General features: G+C 40.6%; 1 protein-coding gene across 6 annotated transcripts in view; it reads right to left on the bottom strand.

The window, feature by feature from the left end:
- Positions 1 to 17,817, bottom strand: part of LOC124287354 (glycine receptor subunit alpha-2-like) — a 78,896-nt gene that overhangs the window by 17,326 nt on the left and 43,753 nt on the right. For 4 of the 6 annotated variants that reach the window (XM_046723858.1, XM_046723866.1, XM_046723875.1 and 1 more), the window contains exon 2: positions 12,788 to 12,932. In XM_046723858.1, the coding sequence (XP_046579814.1) occupies positions 12,788 to 12,909 (122 nt within the window). In that variant the 5' untranslated portion in view covers positions 12,910 to 12,932. Of the gene's footprint in view, positions 1 to 295; positions 686 to 11,187; positions 11,226 to 12,787; positions 12,933 to 17,817 lie in introns of those variants that run through there. The other 2 variants (XM_046723901.1, XM_046723890.1) reach the window with 2 other exon arrangements.

Below are 17,817 nucleotides of genomic sequence, written 5' to 3'. Positions count from 1 at the left end.
GTGTCACACTGTAAGTATTACGTATATACAATGTCAGTCCATGTCTACTAAATGCTTACTTCAAATGTTTTCCTACAGAGTTAGCTGTTTGGCTGGGTTTTCTTACGAATTCTACAGAAACTCTCTATCTGGATTTATTTCCAGCTGAACTGAATGCGGAAGTAATATGTGAACACACGTACATTTAGATCGAATGTAACCTCAGGAAACAAATATACATACTGTGTAAACTTAGCAACATATGAAAACATGGATTAATCCACAGCATGCAAGAATATTGCTACATAATGCTTACGAAGGTTGAACTGGGTTTGCGACAAATTCATCATGGTTGGTTGTAACCCCGAATACACCGCTACAACACAGGGCTAGGATGCTGGCGCCGACGATGAGGGTCATTATCAGTGTGTATGTTCCGTTACTAGTTCAGAGTACTTGTGGAGCGAGCTGAAGAGGAAGAACGTTCCGTGGTGACTCCACCACTCCAGTTACCGGGCAGCTGTAGCTTATTGTAGGGGTAACGTATCCAGGAACAAAGAAATCAGCCATGAAGGAAAGAAGATCCAGGCTACCAAGGAAGACACAGAACAATGAACGAGTGTTTATCAATCACCTCTTCTCCTTGCCCTAAGTGCAAATAGTTCGTCTAAATATAAAAACAAAGCTGTCAGGGTCCTGGCTCGCCGTGTAGTGAATTTCTCTTCGTCAGCTGTAGCGTATTGTGATCCATTCACCGCCCGACTGGAACACCTACATCAGCACATCAGTGGCGTGTCTGCCAGAACAGGAGCAGCCGCTGTGCAGGGTACATTCAGGCATCTGCTACAGGAGAGAAGCCCCGTCCCCTGCCGCGGTACAGACAGCATACCTTCAGCCGTGGTGAAAATACTGCAACCGTTCACTATATCGACTAACTATTACATTTAGAAAGTCCTCAGTCGTACCGCCACCGACATCAATCTAACAGTCTCCAGAGTATTCACCCCAGTCTGATATGGCTGCTAGATTCACCAGAAATAAAAAGACGTTGAACCGACCTTGCACATACAGCATGCTATATAATAATAGCGCAATCTTGATACCACAATTAAAGGGGCAATCATGCCTGTCTGGCTTTCATAATAGCTCCATATGATAATGTTATTAGCCTTGCGTTAACACCAGTTCAGTTATCTACTTATTAATCATCGCCCCTATAGTCAATCACAACTGACAATCTATATCGGTAGGTGATGCAGTGCTCTAATGTTTTATTGTATTCTTTTCGTAAACTGATGTAGGTCACACGAACTACCACATGGATGGAGAAAGTTATTGATCACAAATATGGATGGCTACAATGTCGGTATGTCGTTATTATATGTGTGCACTGACGACTGTGAATAGGTGGGGGTTTCCCGACAGGAGGATTTAGAACACATTCAGCTAGAGCTCCAGGCTTATCCATATGAGTTTCAAGTTGTCTTAAAAGCAAACTTCATGCATCATATATGTCCGAAGTACCAAGTATTGCGGATTATAATAGCATCTTTTAACAAAAACCGTCAAGGTCATTAATTGAGAGTGTGATCTTCCCATTTAATTTGAACTAATCCCTTTATCTCCGTTTCCACTTGGAATACACCCGGAGGGCTAGATGCACGGCATATTCCATGCTGTTTGTATAAACATGCGTCGACATCTGTATTATGTACTACATGCACACCCAAGCATGCAGCTAGAAGTCTATATGTATTATTTTATTATTATAATGGATTTCTGTGGCGCCTGGTATCCAACTTGGATCTGTTCAACGGCGCATCACAAAGTCCCCCGGATAACCCAAGCTGCCAGTGAGGCGCTAGAAAGTTACTACATGCACACCCTAACATGGAGATCTATGTATACATACGTTGATATCTGTATACTGTCACTGTGTACTAGATGCGCACCCTAACATGGAGCTCTGTGTATACATACGTTGATATCTGTATACAGTCGTTGTGTACTACATGCACACCCTAACATGCAGTTCTATGTATACACACGTTGATATCTGTCTACTGTCTCTGTGTACTACATGCACACCCTAACATGGAGCTCTATGTATACATACGTTGATATATGTATACTGTCACAGTGTACTACATGCACACCCTAACATGGAGATCTATGTATACATACGTTGATATCTGTATACAGTCTCTGTGTACTACAGGCACACCCTAACATGGAGATCTATGTATACATACGTTGATATATGTCTACTGTCTCTGTGTACTACATGCACACCCTAACATGGAGCTCTATGTATACATACGTTGATATCTGTATACTGTCTCTGTGTACTACAGGCACACCCTAACATGCACCTCTATGTATACATACGTTGATATATGTATACTGTCACAATGTACTACATGCACACCCTAACATGGAGATCTATGTATACATACGTTGATATCTGTATACAGGCACAGTCTCTGTGTACTACAGGCACACCTGTAACATGTTGTTGTTCTACATTCACCCTAACATGGAGCTCTATGTATACATACGTTGATATCTGTATACTGTCTCTGTGTACTACATGCACACCCTAACATAGACTCTATGTATACATACGTTGATATCTGTATACTGTCTCTGTGTACTGACGTACACCTAACATGCATCTAACATGCATACTCTATGTATACATACATTGATATCTGTATATCAAGGTGTACTACATGCACCCTCTCTCTGTGTACATACGGAGCTCTATGTATATCGTTGATATCTGTATACAGTCTCTGTGTACTACAGGCACACCCTAACATGGAGATCTATGTATACATGTTGATATCTGTATACCAGTCGTTGTGTACTACATTCACACCCTAACATGGAGATCTATGTATACATACGTTGATATCTCTACTGTCTCGTATTATTACATGCACACCCTAACATAATCTATGTATGCATACGTTGATATCATTACACAGTCTGTACTACTTTACACTAACATGGAATCTATGTATACATAATGTTGATATCTGTATAAGTCTCTGTACTGGGCTACACCCCTAACATGGAGCTCTATATATTCATACGTTGATATCTGTCTACTGTCTCTGTGTACATGCACATAACATGGAGCTCTATGTATACACATGTTGATATCTGTATACAGTCTCTGTGTACTACATGCACACCTAACATGGGCTCTATGTATACATACGTTGATATCTGTCTACTGTCTCTGTACTCACATGCACATCCTAACATGGAGCTCTATGTATACACATGTTGATATCTGTATTCTGTCTCTGTGTACTACAGGCGCACCTAACGGCATGCATCTCTATGTATAAACATGTTGATATCTGTATACTGTCTCTGTGTACCACAGGCACACTAACATGCACCTCTACGTATACATGCCTTGATATCTGTATACAGTCTCTGTGTACTACATGCGCACCCTAACATGCAACTCTATGCATACATACATTGATATCTGTAGCCCACGATCTATGTATACTAAATGCGCACCTAACATGCAGCTCTATGTATACATACATTGATATCTTTATACTGTCACTGTTATACTACATGCACACCCTAACATGCAGCTCTATATATACATACGATATGCGACATCTGTATGAGTCTCTGTTACAGGCACACCCTAACATGGAGCTGTATTCATACAGTTGATATCTGTGTACTCTCATGTACTACATGCACATCCTAACATGGAGCTCTATGTATACACATGTTGATATCTGTATACAGTCTCTGTGTACTACATGCACACCCTAACATGGAGCTCTATGTATACATACGTTGATATCTGTCTACTGTCTCTGTGTACTCCATGCACATCCTAACATGGAGCTCTATGTATACACATGTTGATATCTGTATTCTGTCTCTGTGTACTACAGGCACACCCTAACATGCATCTCTATGTATAAACATGTTGATATCTGTATACTGTCTCTGTGTACCACAGGCACACCCTAACATGCACCTCTACGTATACATACCTTGATATCTGTATACAGTCTCTGTGTACTACATGCGCACCCTAACATGCAACTCTATGCATACATACATTGATATCTGTATACAGTCTCTGTGTACTAAATGCGCACCCTAACATGCAGCTCTATGTATACATACATTGATATCTTTATACTGTCACTGTGTACTACATGCACACCCTAACATGCAGCTCTATATATACATACATTGATATCTGTATACAGTCTCTGTGTACTACATGCGCACCCTAACATGCAGCTCTATGTATACATACGTTGATATCTGTATACTGTCTCTGTGTACTACATGCACACCCTAACATGCAGCTCTATGTATACATACGTTGATATCTGTATACTGTCACTGTGTACTACATGCACACCCTAACATGGATCTCTATGTATACACACGTTGATATCTGCATACTGCCTCTGTGTACTACATGCGCACCCTAACATGCAGCTCTATGTATACATACGTTGATATCTTTATACTGTCTCTGTGTACTACATGCACACCCTAACATGCACCTCTATGTATACATACGCTGATATCTGTATACTGTCTCTGTGTACTACAGGCACACCCTAACATGGAGCTCTATGTATACATACGTTGATATCTGTATACTGTCACTGTGTACTACATGCACACCCTAACATGGATCTCTATGTATACACACGTTGATATCTGTATACTGCCTCTGTGTACTACATGCGCACCCTAACATGCAGCTCTATGTATACATACGTTGATATCTGTATACTGTCTCTGTGTACTACATGCACACCCTAACATGCACCTCTATGTATACATACGCTGATATCTGTATACTCTCTCTGTGTACCACAGGCGCACCCTAACATGCAGCTCTATGTATACATACGTTGATATCTATATACAGTCTCTGTGTACTACAGGCACACCTTAACATGGAGCTCTACGTATGCATTCGTTGATATCTGTATACAGTCTCTGTGTATTACATGCGCACCCTAACATGGAGCTCTATGTATACACATGTTGATATCTGTATACAGTCTCTGTGTACTACATGCACACCCTAACATGGAGCTCTATGTATACACATGTTGATATCTATATACTGTCTCTGTGTACTACAGGCACACCCTAACATGGAGCTCTATGTATACACATGTTGATATCTGTATACTGTCTCTGTGTACTACATGCGCACCCTAACATGGAGCTCTATGTATACACATGTTGATATCTGTATACTGCCTCAGTGTACTACATGCACACCCTAACATGGAGGTTTATGTATACACATGTTTATATCTGTATACTGTCTCTGTGTACTACAGGCACACCCTAACATGCAGCTCTATGTATCCACAAGTTGATATATGCATATTGTTACGGATTAAATTGATGGTACTGAGAAATTCAATAGTTGCATGACGAGAGTTGCAAGATTTCAGCCATATCTTGACTCATCCATACGCACAACGCCTAAAATTTTCACAGTAAATAATTCAATTAACTAAATAAAAACCATCTCATGATTGATTTATATTTGAACACATGGCTTGTTAGACACACAAACACGTAGCTTTCTATTTATATTTACTTAGAGAATAGCTGTATTTTGATGTAATATGTATGCATACACTATTTATATACTAGTCAATATCGATGACGTCACATCCTTCATTTCATTTTGTATTATATGTTGTATGGGAGCGTAGTTCACATAAGCTGTAAAGCTTGTTCTCCAATCCCAAGTCATTCTAATGAATAAAAATATGTATACATTACAGAGAAAATTACTCCTGGCATTCATAATATACTCTCAAAAAAAAAGAAACGCATATAGGAATTTCAACTGTATTTTTATGTTTATTTTGTAACATCTTGTAGGCTTTATGAGTCAATGAAATATAGCGAAATTGCACAATGGGAATGCAGACTTATCCGTCTCTGGCACCAACCCGAGGAAAGTCATTTTGAGTGTCACATGGAGACGTGTGGTGGCGCTGAAGTAAATAGCTCGTGTGACCACCGTGGACATCCAGAACTGCACGGCATCGCCTCGGCATCGAATGAATAAGTCTCAGAATATCGTGTTGCCCAATCGCAGCCCACTCTGCCTGTAGTGCCTGTGCGAGTTGCTGAAGTGTCTGGGGCTGAGGGTTACGGCGTCGCACCCATTGTCCTGTTGAAACAACTCCCTCTGGCGATCAATGATTGGAAGGAGGTGTGGGCGTAGGATTTCGTCACAGTACCGTTGAGCTGTCAGGTTGCCCTGGATCATCACCAAATCACTTCTCCTACGACAGGTGACACACACAAACAACCCTGTTCGATGATGCAGGTGATGTACCCGGATGTAGCGATCCTGCGCCGCAGTGGTCGCTCGAGGTCGCCCACTACGAGGGACATCTGCTACCGCATTCTACCGGCGATATCTCTCCCAGAGCCGTGAAATGGTGCTTTGGTGAACATTCATGCGTCGGGCAACTGCACGTTGAGACTGGCCAGCTTCAAGCCAACCAATGGCGATATGACGGTTGGCTTCACTTGGACGTGGCATTTTGCGTTCGTCAACAATATTCCAAATACAGTGAATAATCGACAGACAGCGATCAACCTTTTATACCCATCATTGAGACTATCTGATCCCCAACTTTCACGTGCATTGCATGTGAATTGTGTATTCTGTGACACTACACGCCGAAATTGGAAATCATGCTGTTAAATACTGGTATTTTACGGATGGTGCGTTTTGTTGTGATGTTTCAAAACATAAACACCATAGGACTCATAAACTGAGCAAAACCTTTTGTAAAATGAATCACGTTTTAATTCATTGCTACATGAAATTGCTATTTTCAGTGAAACAAGTCAGCCAACAAGGCTGTTCAGCATTTTATATGAATTTATTAGACCCAACTTTTACAAAGTTCAAAACCCTGTTGAAATGGGAAGATCATTTACAAAAAGAGTACACTGACACAGAGTGGAAGAACATTAATCTTATGGCAAAACGATGTACACAAAGTAGTGAATTAATATGGTTTCAATTTAAAATCATTCATAATATACTGAGTACCAATAACTTGTTGTTTAACATGGGCCCCAGCATGTTCTTTACGCAATGACCCACTTGAAACCATATGCACTGAACATGTTGTATATGCCTGTCAGTATGCTAAAGCCATATGGAGACAACTTTCAAAATGGCTTGCAAAATACATTGAAGGAAACATCGAATTCAGTGAAGAGAATGTATTATTTGGATTTAAGGGTATGAATACCAACCCTTTGAATGCAATTATTCTTATAACAGAATCTATGTTTCAAAGATATACTTAAGAAAATCAAACCAAAGTTGAAACCTTTACAACAAGAAAAATGTAGATACTACCAAACCAAAACAATTACAGCATTCTCAAACTATAAACAAGCATGCTTTCATGCCTTTTGGCCGTCTCTACATATGCTTTTCAGCAACTCTGTATAATGTTTTAGATATGACATTTAAATGATATGACAACCCAATCTTGTGTACATCTGTATGCACATATATATGCACATATATGTATTGTTGATTTTGAAATGGAGACCACAGAACACGGTACTTACACAGACTACACAGTCATCATGTCATATAATGACAGATCACAACGTCATCATGCCATATAATGACAGACCACACAGTCAACACACCATATAATCACAGACCACACATTCATCATGTTATATAATCACAGATCACACCGCCATCATATCATATAATCACAGACAACACAGTCATCATATCATATAATGACAGATCACACAGTCATTATATCATATAATCACAGACCACACAGTCATCATATCATATAATCACAGACCACACAGTCATCATGTTATATAATCACAGATCACACAGTCATCATGTCATATAGTCACAGACCACACAGTCATCATGTTATATAATCACAGATCACACAGTCATTATATCATATAATCACAGACCACACAGTCATCATGTCATCTAATCACAGACCGCACAGTCATCATGTCATATAGTCACAGACCACACAGTCATCATATCATATAATGACAGATCACACAGTCATTATATCGTATAATCACAGACCACACAGTCATCATATCATATAATCACAGACCACACAGTCATCATGTTATATAATCACAGATCACACAGTCATTATATCATATAATCACAGACCACACAGTCATTATATCATATAATCACAGACCACACAGTCATCATATCATATAATGACAGACCACACAGTCATTATATCATATAATCACAGACCACACAGTCAACATATCATATAATCACAGACCACACAGTCATCATGTTATATAATCACAGATCACACAGTCATTATATCATATAATCACAGACCACACAGTCATCATATCATATAATCACAGACCACACAGTCATCATGTCATATAATCACAGACCACACAGTAATCATGTCATATAGTCACAGACCACACAGTCATAACACCATATAGTCACAGACCACACAGTCATCATGTTATATAATCACAGACCACACCGTCATCACATCATATAATCACAGATCACAGAGTCATCATGTCATATAACCACATACCACACATTCATCATATCATATAATCACAGATCACATAGTCATCATGTCACATAATCACAGACAACACAGTCATCATGTCATATAATCACAGACCACACCGACATCATGCCATATAATCACAGACCACACAGTCATCATGTTATATAATCACAGATCACACAGTCATTATATCATATAATCACAGACCACACAGTCATCATATCATATAATCACAGACCACACAGTCATCATGTCATATAATCACAGACCACACAGTCATCATGTCATATAGTCACAGACCACACAGTCATAACACCATATAGTCACAGACCACACAGTCATCATGTTATATAATCACAGACCACACAGTCATCACATCATATAATCACAGATCACAGAGTCATCATATCATATAACCACATACCACACATTCATCATATCATATAATCACAGATCACATAGTCATCATGTCACATCATCACAGACAACACAGTCATCATGTCATATAATCACAGACCACACCGGCATCATCTCATATAATCACAGACCACGTCATCATGTCACATAATCACAGACCACACCGCCATCATGTCACATAATCACAGACCACAACGTCATCATTTCATATAAGCACAGACAACACCACCATCATGTCATATAATCACAGACCACACAGCCAACATGTCATATAATCACGTACCACAGAGCCATCATGTCTTATAATCACAGACAACACCGTCATCATGTCATATAATCACAGACCACACCGCCGTCATGTCATATAATCACAGACCACACCAGCATCATGTCATACAATCACATATCACACCGTCATCATGTCACATAATCACAGACCAAACCGTCATCATGTCATATAATCACAGACCACACCGGCATCATGTCATATAATCACAGACCACACCGGCATCATGCCATATAATCACAGACCACACAGGCATCATGTCATACAATCGCAGACCACAGTGTCATCAAGTCACAGAATCACAGACCACACAGTCATCATGTCATATAATCACAGACCACACCGTCATCATGTCATATAATCACAGACCACACCGTCATCATGTCATATAATCACAGACCACACCGCCTTCATGTCATATAATCACAGACCACACCGGCATCATGTCATATAATCACATACCACACCGGCATCCTATCATATAATCACATACCACACCGTCATTATGTCATATAATCACAGACAACACAACCATCATGTCATATAATCACAGACAAAACAACCATCATGTCATATAATCACAGACCACACCGTCATCATGTCACATAATTACAGACCACACCGTCATCATGTCACATAATCACAGACCACACCGTCATCATGTCACATAATCACAGACCACACCGGCATCATGTCACATAATCACAGACCAAACTGTCATCATGTCACAAAAACACCGACCACACCATCATCATGTCACATAATCACAGACCACATAGTCATCATATCATATAATCACAGACCACACCGCATCATATCATATAATGACAGACCACACCACCATCATGTCATATAATCACAGACCACAGCATCATCATGTCATATAATCACAGACAACAGTGTCATCATGTCATATAATCACAGACCACACCGTCATAATGTCACATAATCACAGACCACACAGCTATCATGTCATATAATCACATACCACACCGGCATCATATCATATAATCACAGATCACACCGGCATCATGTCATATAATCACATACTACACCACCATCATGTCATATAATCACATACCACACCGGCATCATGTCATATAATCACGGACTACACCGTCATCATGTCATATAATCACATACCACACCGGCATCATGTCACATAATCACAGACCACACCGTCATCATGTCATATAATCACAGACCACACCGCCATCATGTCATATAATCACAGACTACACCGTCATCATATCATATAATGACAGACCACACAGTCATCATATCATATAATGACGGACCACACCACCATCATGTCATATAATCACAGACCACAGCATCATCATATCATATAATCACAGACCACAGTGTCATCATGTCACATAATCACAGACCACACAGCCATCATGTCATATAATCACATACCACACCGGCATCATATCATATAATCACAGATCACACCGCCATCATGTCATATAATCACAGACCACACCGCCATCATGTTATATACTCATGCCAATAATGGTACCGGTTGTCATCCCCCTCTCCACCCCAACCCTACACACGCCTCACACCCACACCCCACACCCCCTCTCCAATTAAAAAAATTGAAGGGTGTGACAACCATTATTGGCATGAGTACATAATCAAAATTAATGCTACATGGTCATCTCCTACAAACCCGGCGTTCCAGTCTAAGGGTACTGAGGGAAATCTGGAAAAAGGTGTGCAAGATGGCAGTCTTTGAGAGAATAGATTACACAAATAATAAATTGTGGAATACGTTCAAAATATTTTGATATCGCCTCGCCCACCTGGTGCGACCTCAGAAAGACCATATGTTCCAGTCTTTGTGATGTTGGCCTCAAAGCGATTGTGTTTACTGACCACAGTGATATCGTACAAACACAAACAGCTGATCGCGTATATGTGAAAACACGGCCATTAACTGACGTGAGTGTGTTGTGATCTGGAACAATATACACATAAGTGGAGATGTATACATAACAAGCTGATGTAACGCGCGTTGAACATACTTCCACGTTGTCATTATGACGCACCAAAACACGTTCCATTATCTAAACAGCATGTAATATTGCAATGCCTCAGTATTATTTAGCAGGATATCAAATGCAACATATGTCTGTAAAATATTTAAACATGCTGCTAGTGCAGACAAATTATCACACATACGTCTTTACATATCGTTACTGACAGTCTTCCCTGGAATGGCGAGTATCACAGGCCTGTATATCCGAAATTTGAAAAGATACGGTCAGCTGTATTGAGCCAAGAGTTGTACAATCAGTTGTAAGTTGATGACAATATCTTTTCAAATTACAATTTGTAGCTGTACATTAATACCTGTAATTAAGACAGTTTTCTAAATGAAAACTTCAACCCTGACCGGTCCAATCGTTGTCAGCATATGTTTCTCTACCACCACGCGTTTATGTATTCACTCAGTTCATATGGAAATGGTTACTTGGTATGCTGTACAGCTGTGTCAGATACTAAACCATGGCATTAAATAGTAGGATTAAGTATTAACATATTAAACACATGCATTAATTCCCTTTTATTCCATAATGTTATGATCACATTTCCATAAAGTCCCTCATTGCAGTCATCAGTATAGAAGGCCTGCTGCACACATGTGTATTTATTGATGGTGCTTGTACTGGTGCTGAAACGGATGGCCATAGTGGTGATGTCAGTCACTATCTGCTTATTGAGTGCACTGTTGCTTGACCGCTGTATTTGTGGTTTATACGTACATTCCATAGCATAGCAATGCTCATGTCTGCGTGCAATATATAATATATGAGAGAGAAATGTTATCATATTAAAGTTTACAAGAACCGTACATTTAGATGTTTTTTCATTTTATGCCTCAACATTTTCTAGTGTTACGTTCATGAAAATCCTATAAGAAGTGAAAAAAAACGAAAAAACCCTAAAAACAGAGTAGATTATACAATCCCGACTGTGAAGATGTTATATCATGTACTGTATATGAATCCGTACCAAATAGGGAAGATACCATAAGCATGACTTAGGTTATGTGAGGGTCATGGCAACCCCTGACTTGAATTACGTGTGGCCCATGGCGACCCTTGACTTGAGTTACGTGAGGCCTATGGCGACCCCTGACTTGAGATACGTGAGGCCCATTGCGACCCCTGACTTGAGTTATATGAGGCCCATGGCGACCCCTGACTTGAGTTACGTGAGGCCTATGGCGACCCCTGACTTGAGTTATATGAGGCCTATGGCGACCCCTGACTTGAGTTACGTGAGGCCTATGGCGACCCCTGACTTGAGTTATATGAGGCCTATGGCGACCCCTGACTTGCTTCGCTATTCTGTTTCACTACAGAATGTATAATCCCGACTATCTAAACTAGTGTATCATATGGATAGTGTTGCTGAAAATGCTCTTCATGCATGTCCGCGCGAAGCTATGTTTAAGACATGGAAATCTCACCTTTGAGAAATGGCGGTGTGTTGGTCGAGCGGGGCATCGTACTGAAGACTGTAGGAAAGAACCAGCCAGCACAGGAAGCTGCCAAGGAATATCGGCGGGGGCAACCAAATCTCCCCCATCATCTAGATCACACTCAAGGGCAGACCTGAAATTGACAGTTTATGTTATATTTAGCAACATAAAAAATGTAATATGATTGAAAAAAGAATTGAAATTAAAAATGAATATTGCTCATATGCACCACACATTGCTCCACATTCTAATGTGCAATTATTCTTTGTCAGCGCGTGAACAACATGTATATATATGTCCATTCCTGCAAACGTCAGGTCGCCCTGACACACGTTAACATTCATCAGTTGTGTACTGATTTGATTAACTTGTGTAATAGGATGAAAGAAACCTGAAAAAAATTATATTTGAATGATGACATATTAGCTTGGTTGTTAAAAGCAGTCTCGTGTATGCCGCATACATGTAAACGGTGCGAGGTATGTTTCAACTGGACAAGTATGCCCTTTAGTATGACAGGAAAATTACCAAAAGCCAAGAAATCCATATTCACGTAACTAGTAGGAATTATATCATCGCGGTAGTTGTAACTCACAGACGTTATGTAGAACTGATAACAGTACCGTGACTGTTTTAACCTTGCAGTTAACAGGCATTACTGTTTACAAATTAACCGTTAAGTATATCAAGGGTAAAAGAATTAACCCATTCAGAAAGGTATATAAAACATGTTACTTTCAATAAGTCAGTTTGTAAATTGCTTCGCTCATTTCGTTAAATTATCGTACAGTCAAACACCATATGTCCAACTTTGAGGAGTCGAAAATAAGGCAGTAAGGTAAAAGGTAAAAGCTGGATCCCTTTGTATTGCTCATTTAGTCAGTCAATATGTTCTCACTGTATTAATAATGCTTTGAAAATAAATAACACGAATTTATCCGAGATCTTTTTTATGCATCACTCATAGCATATGGCAAACATTAATACAATGTATGGTTATTGGTTATAAATACTTTAACTGTGAATTATCGAGGTGGAAATAATCATATAAGTGCTGCATCCATCGAAGCATGTGATACTGAATATATCAACATGTTTTCGTTTATATACTTCGGATAACAGGAACACAGGTGCAAAACCATATCACTAGCATCGAAATAACTTTAATATAATACAATTATGCAAATCAGACGTATGTTAAATTATCACAACTAGAATAGTAGATGATGGAAAGTATTGTTGACATACGTTCTTTTCCTGACAACATAAATAAAGGCCTGTAACACGGACCTTAATTACTGCCTCCTGACAACACAACTACAGAACTGTTACACAGACCTTACTGCCTCCTGACAACACAAGTCGTAACACGGACCTTACTGCCTCCAGACAACACAACTACAGAACTGTAGCACAGACCTTACTGCCTCCTGACAACACAAATACGATCCCCGACCGCGTCATACCAAAAGACGTTAAAATAGGGTACTTGTTGGTCCCTGCCTGGCGCTCGGCATTAATCGGTACAACAAGGACTGGTCGCCTCGGAGTCAGTATAATGTGTCTGAGTGGGGTATTCATGCTTCACTGCGGTATGGTATCTCAGTGGGCTAGCACTTTAAAACCAGCTTAAGTCTGGGCTAGTACAAGCAGACGCACATACATATACACACGCATGCACGTCGTCATATGAGCGAAATATTCTCAAGCACGACGTTAAACCCAATTTCACCTCACCTCACCTCAACTGACAACACAAATACAGAACTGTAACACAGACCTTACTGCCTCCTGACAACACAAATACTGAACTGTAACACGGACCTTGCTGCCTCCAGACAACACAACTACAGAACTGTAGCACAGACCTTACTGCCTCCAGACAACACAACTACAGAACTGTAACACAGACCTTACTGCCTCAAGACAACACAAATCAGACCTGAAATACAGACCTTGCTGCCTCCAGACAACACAACTACAGAACTGTAGCACAGACCTTACTGCCTCCAGACAACACAAATACAAAACTGTGACACAGACCTTACTGCCTCCTGACAACACAACTACAGAACTGTAACACAGACCTTACTGCCTCCAGACAACACAAATACAGAACTGTAACACAGACCTTACTGCCTCCAGACAACACAACTACAGAACTGTAACACAGACCTTACTGCCTCCTGTCAACACAAACACAGAACTGTAACACAGACCTTACTGCCTCCTGTCAACACAACTACAGAACTGTAACACAGACCCTACTGCTCCTGTCAACACAAACACAGAACTGTAACACAGACCTTACTGCCTCCTGTCAACACAAATACAGAACTGTAACACAGACCTTACTGCCTCCAGACAACACAACTACAGAACTGTAACACAGACCTTACTGTCTCCTGTCAACACAAACACAGAACTGTAACACAGACCTTACTTCCTCCTGTCAACACAGCTACAGAACTGTAACACAGACCTTACTGCCTCCTGACAACACAAATACAGAACTGTAACACAGACCTTACTGCCTCAAGACAACAAAAATATAGAACTGTAACACAGGCCCTACTGCCTCCTGTCAACACAAATACAGAACTGTAACACAGACCTTACTGCCTCCTGTCAACACAAACACAGAACTGTAACACAGACCTTACTGCCTCCTGTCAACACAAATACAGAACTGTAACACAGACCTTACTGCCTCCAGACAACACAACTACAGAACTGTAACACAGACCTTACTGTCTCCTGTCAACACAAACACAGAACTGTAACACAGACCTTACTGCCTCCTGACAACACAAATACAGAACTGTAACACAGACCTTACTGCCTCAAGACAACAAAAATATAGAACTGTAACACAGGCCCTACTGCCTCCTGTCAACACAAATACAGAACTGTAACACAGACCTTACTGCCTCCTGTCAACACCAATACAGAACTGTAACACAGACCTTACTGCCTCCTGTCAACACAACTACAGAACTGTAACACAGGCTTTACTGCCTCCTGCGAACACAAACACAGAACTGTAACACAGACCTTACTGCCTCAAGACAACACAAATATAGAACTGTAACACAGACCTTACTGCCTCAAGACAACACAAATATAGATTTGTAACACAGACCTTACTACCTCAAGACAACACAAATACAGAACTGTAACACAGACCTTACTGCCTCCAGACAACACAACTACAGAACTGTAACACAGACCTTACTGCCTCCTGTCAACACAAACACAGAACTGTAACACAGACCCTACTGCTCCTGTCAACACAAACACAGAACTGTAACACAGACCTTACTGCCTCAAGACAACACAAATACAGAACTGTAACACAGACCTTACTGCCTCAAGACAACAAAAATATAGAACTGTAACACAGGCCCTACTGCCTCCTGTCAACACAAATACAGAACTGTAACACAGACCTTACTGCCTCCTGTCAACACCAATACAGAACTGTAACACAGACCTTACTGCCTCCTGTCAACACAACTACAGAACTGTAACACAGGCTTTACTGCCTCCTGCGAACACACAACACACAGAACTGTAACACAGACCTTACTGCCTCAAGACAACATACAAATATAGAACTGTAACACAGACCTTACTGCCTCAAGACAACACAAATATAGATTTGTAACACAGACCTTACTACCTCAAGACAACACAAATACAGAACTGTAACACAGACCTTACTGCCTCCAGACAACACAACTACAGAACTGTAACACAGACCTTACTGCCTCCTGTCAACACAACTACAGAACTGTAACACAGACCCTACTGCTCCTGTCAACACAAACACAGAACTGTAACACAGACCTTACTGCCTCCTGTCAACACAAATACAGAACTGTAACACAGACCTTACTGCCTCCAGACAACACAACTACAGAACTGTAACACAGACCTTACTGTCTCCTGTCAACACAAACACAGAACTGTAACACAGACCTTACTTCCTCCTGTCAACACAGCTACAGAACTGTAACACAGACCTTACTGCCTCCCTGACAACACAAATACAGAACTGTAACACAGACCTTACTGCCTCAAGACAACAAAAATATAGAACTGTAACACAGGCCCTACTGCCTCCTGTCAACACAAATACAGAACTGTAACACAGACCTTACTGCCTCCTGTCAACACCAATACAGAACTGTAACACAGACCTTACTGCCTCCTGTCAACACAACTACAGAACTGTAACACAGGCTTTACTGCCTCCTGCGAACACAAACACAGAACTGTAACACAGACCTTACTGCCTCAAGACAACACAAATATAGAACTGTAACACAGACCTTACTGCTAGCTTCAAGACAACACAAATATAGATTTGTAACACAGACCTTACTACCTCAAGACAACACAAATACAGAACTGTAACACAGACCTTACTGCCTCAAGACAACACAAATATAGAACTGTAACACAGACCTTACTGCCTCAAGACAACACAAATACAGAACTGTAACACAGACCTTACTGCCTCCTGACAACACCAATACAGAACTGTAACACAGACCTTACTGCCTCCTGTCAACACAAACACAGAACTGTAACACAGACCTTACTGCCTCCTGTCAACACAAACACAGAGCTGTAGCACAGACCTTACTGCCTCCTGTCAACACAAATATAGAACTGTAACACAGGCCCTACTGCCTCCTGTCAACACAAATACAGAACTGTAACACAGACCTTACTGCCTCCTGTCAACACCAATACAGAACTGTAACACAGACCTTACTGCCTCCTGTCAACACAACTACAGAACTGTAACACAGGCTTTACTGCCTCCTGCGAACACAAACACAGAACTGTAACACAGACCTTACTGCCTCAAGACAACACAAATATAGAACTGTAACACAGACCTTACTGCCTCCTGTCAACACAACTACAGAACTGTAACACAGACCCTACTGCTCCTGTCAACACAAACACAGAACTGTAACACAGACCTTACTGCCTCCTGTCAACAC

The sequence above is a fragment of the Haliotis rubra genome, unplaced genomic scaffold (genome assembly GCF_003918875.1).
Source record: "Haliotis rubra isolate DU_JTF1 unplaced genomic scaffold, ASM391887v1 Scf1107, whole genome shotgun sequence".
Lineage (NCBI taxonomy): Eukaryota > Metazoa > Mollusca > Gastropoda > Lepetellida > Haliotidae > Haliotis > Haliotis rubra.
This window is presented reverse-complemented; position numbering and strand designations above follow the sequence as displayed.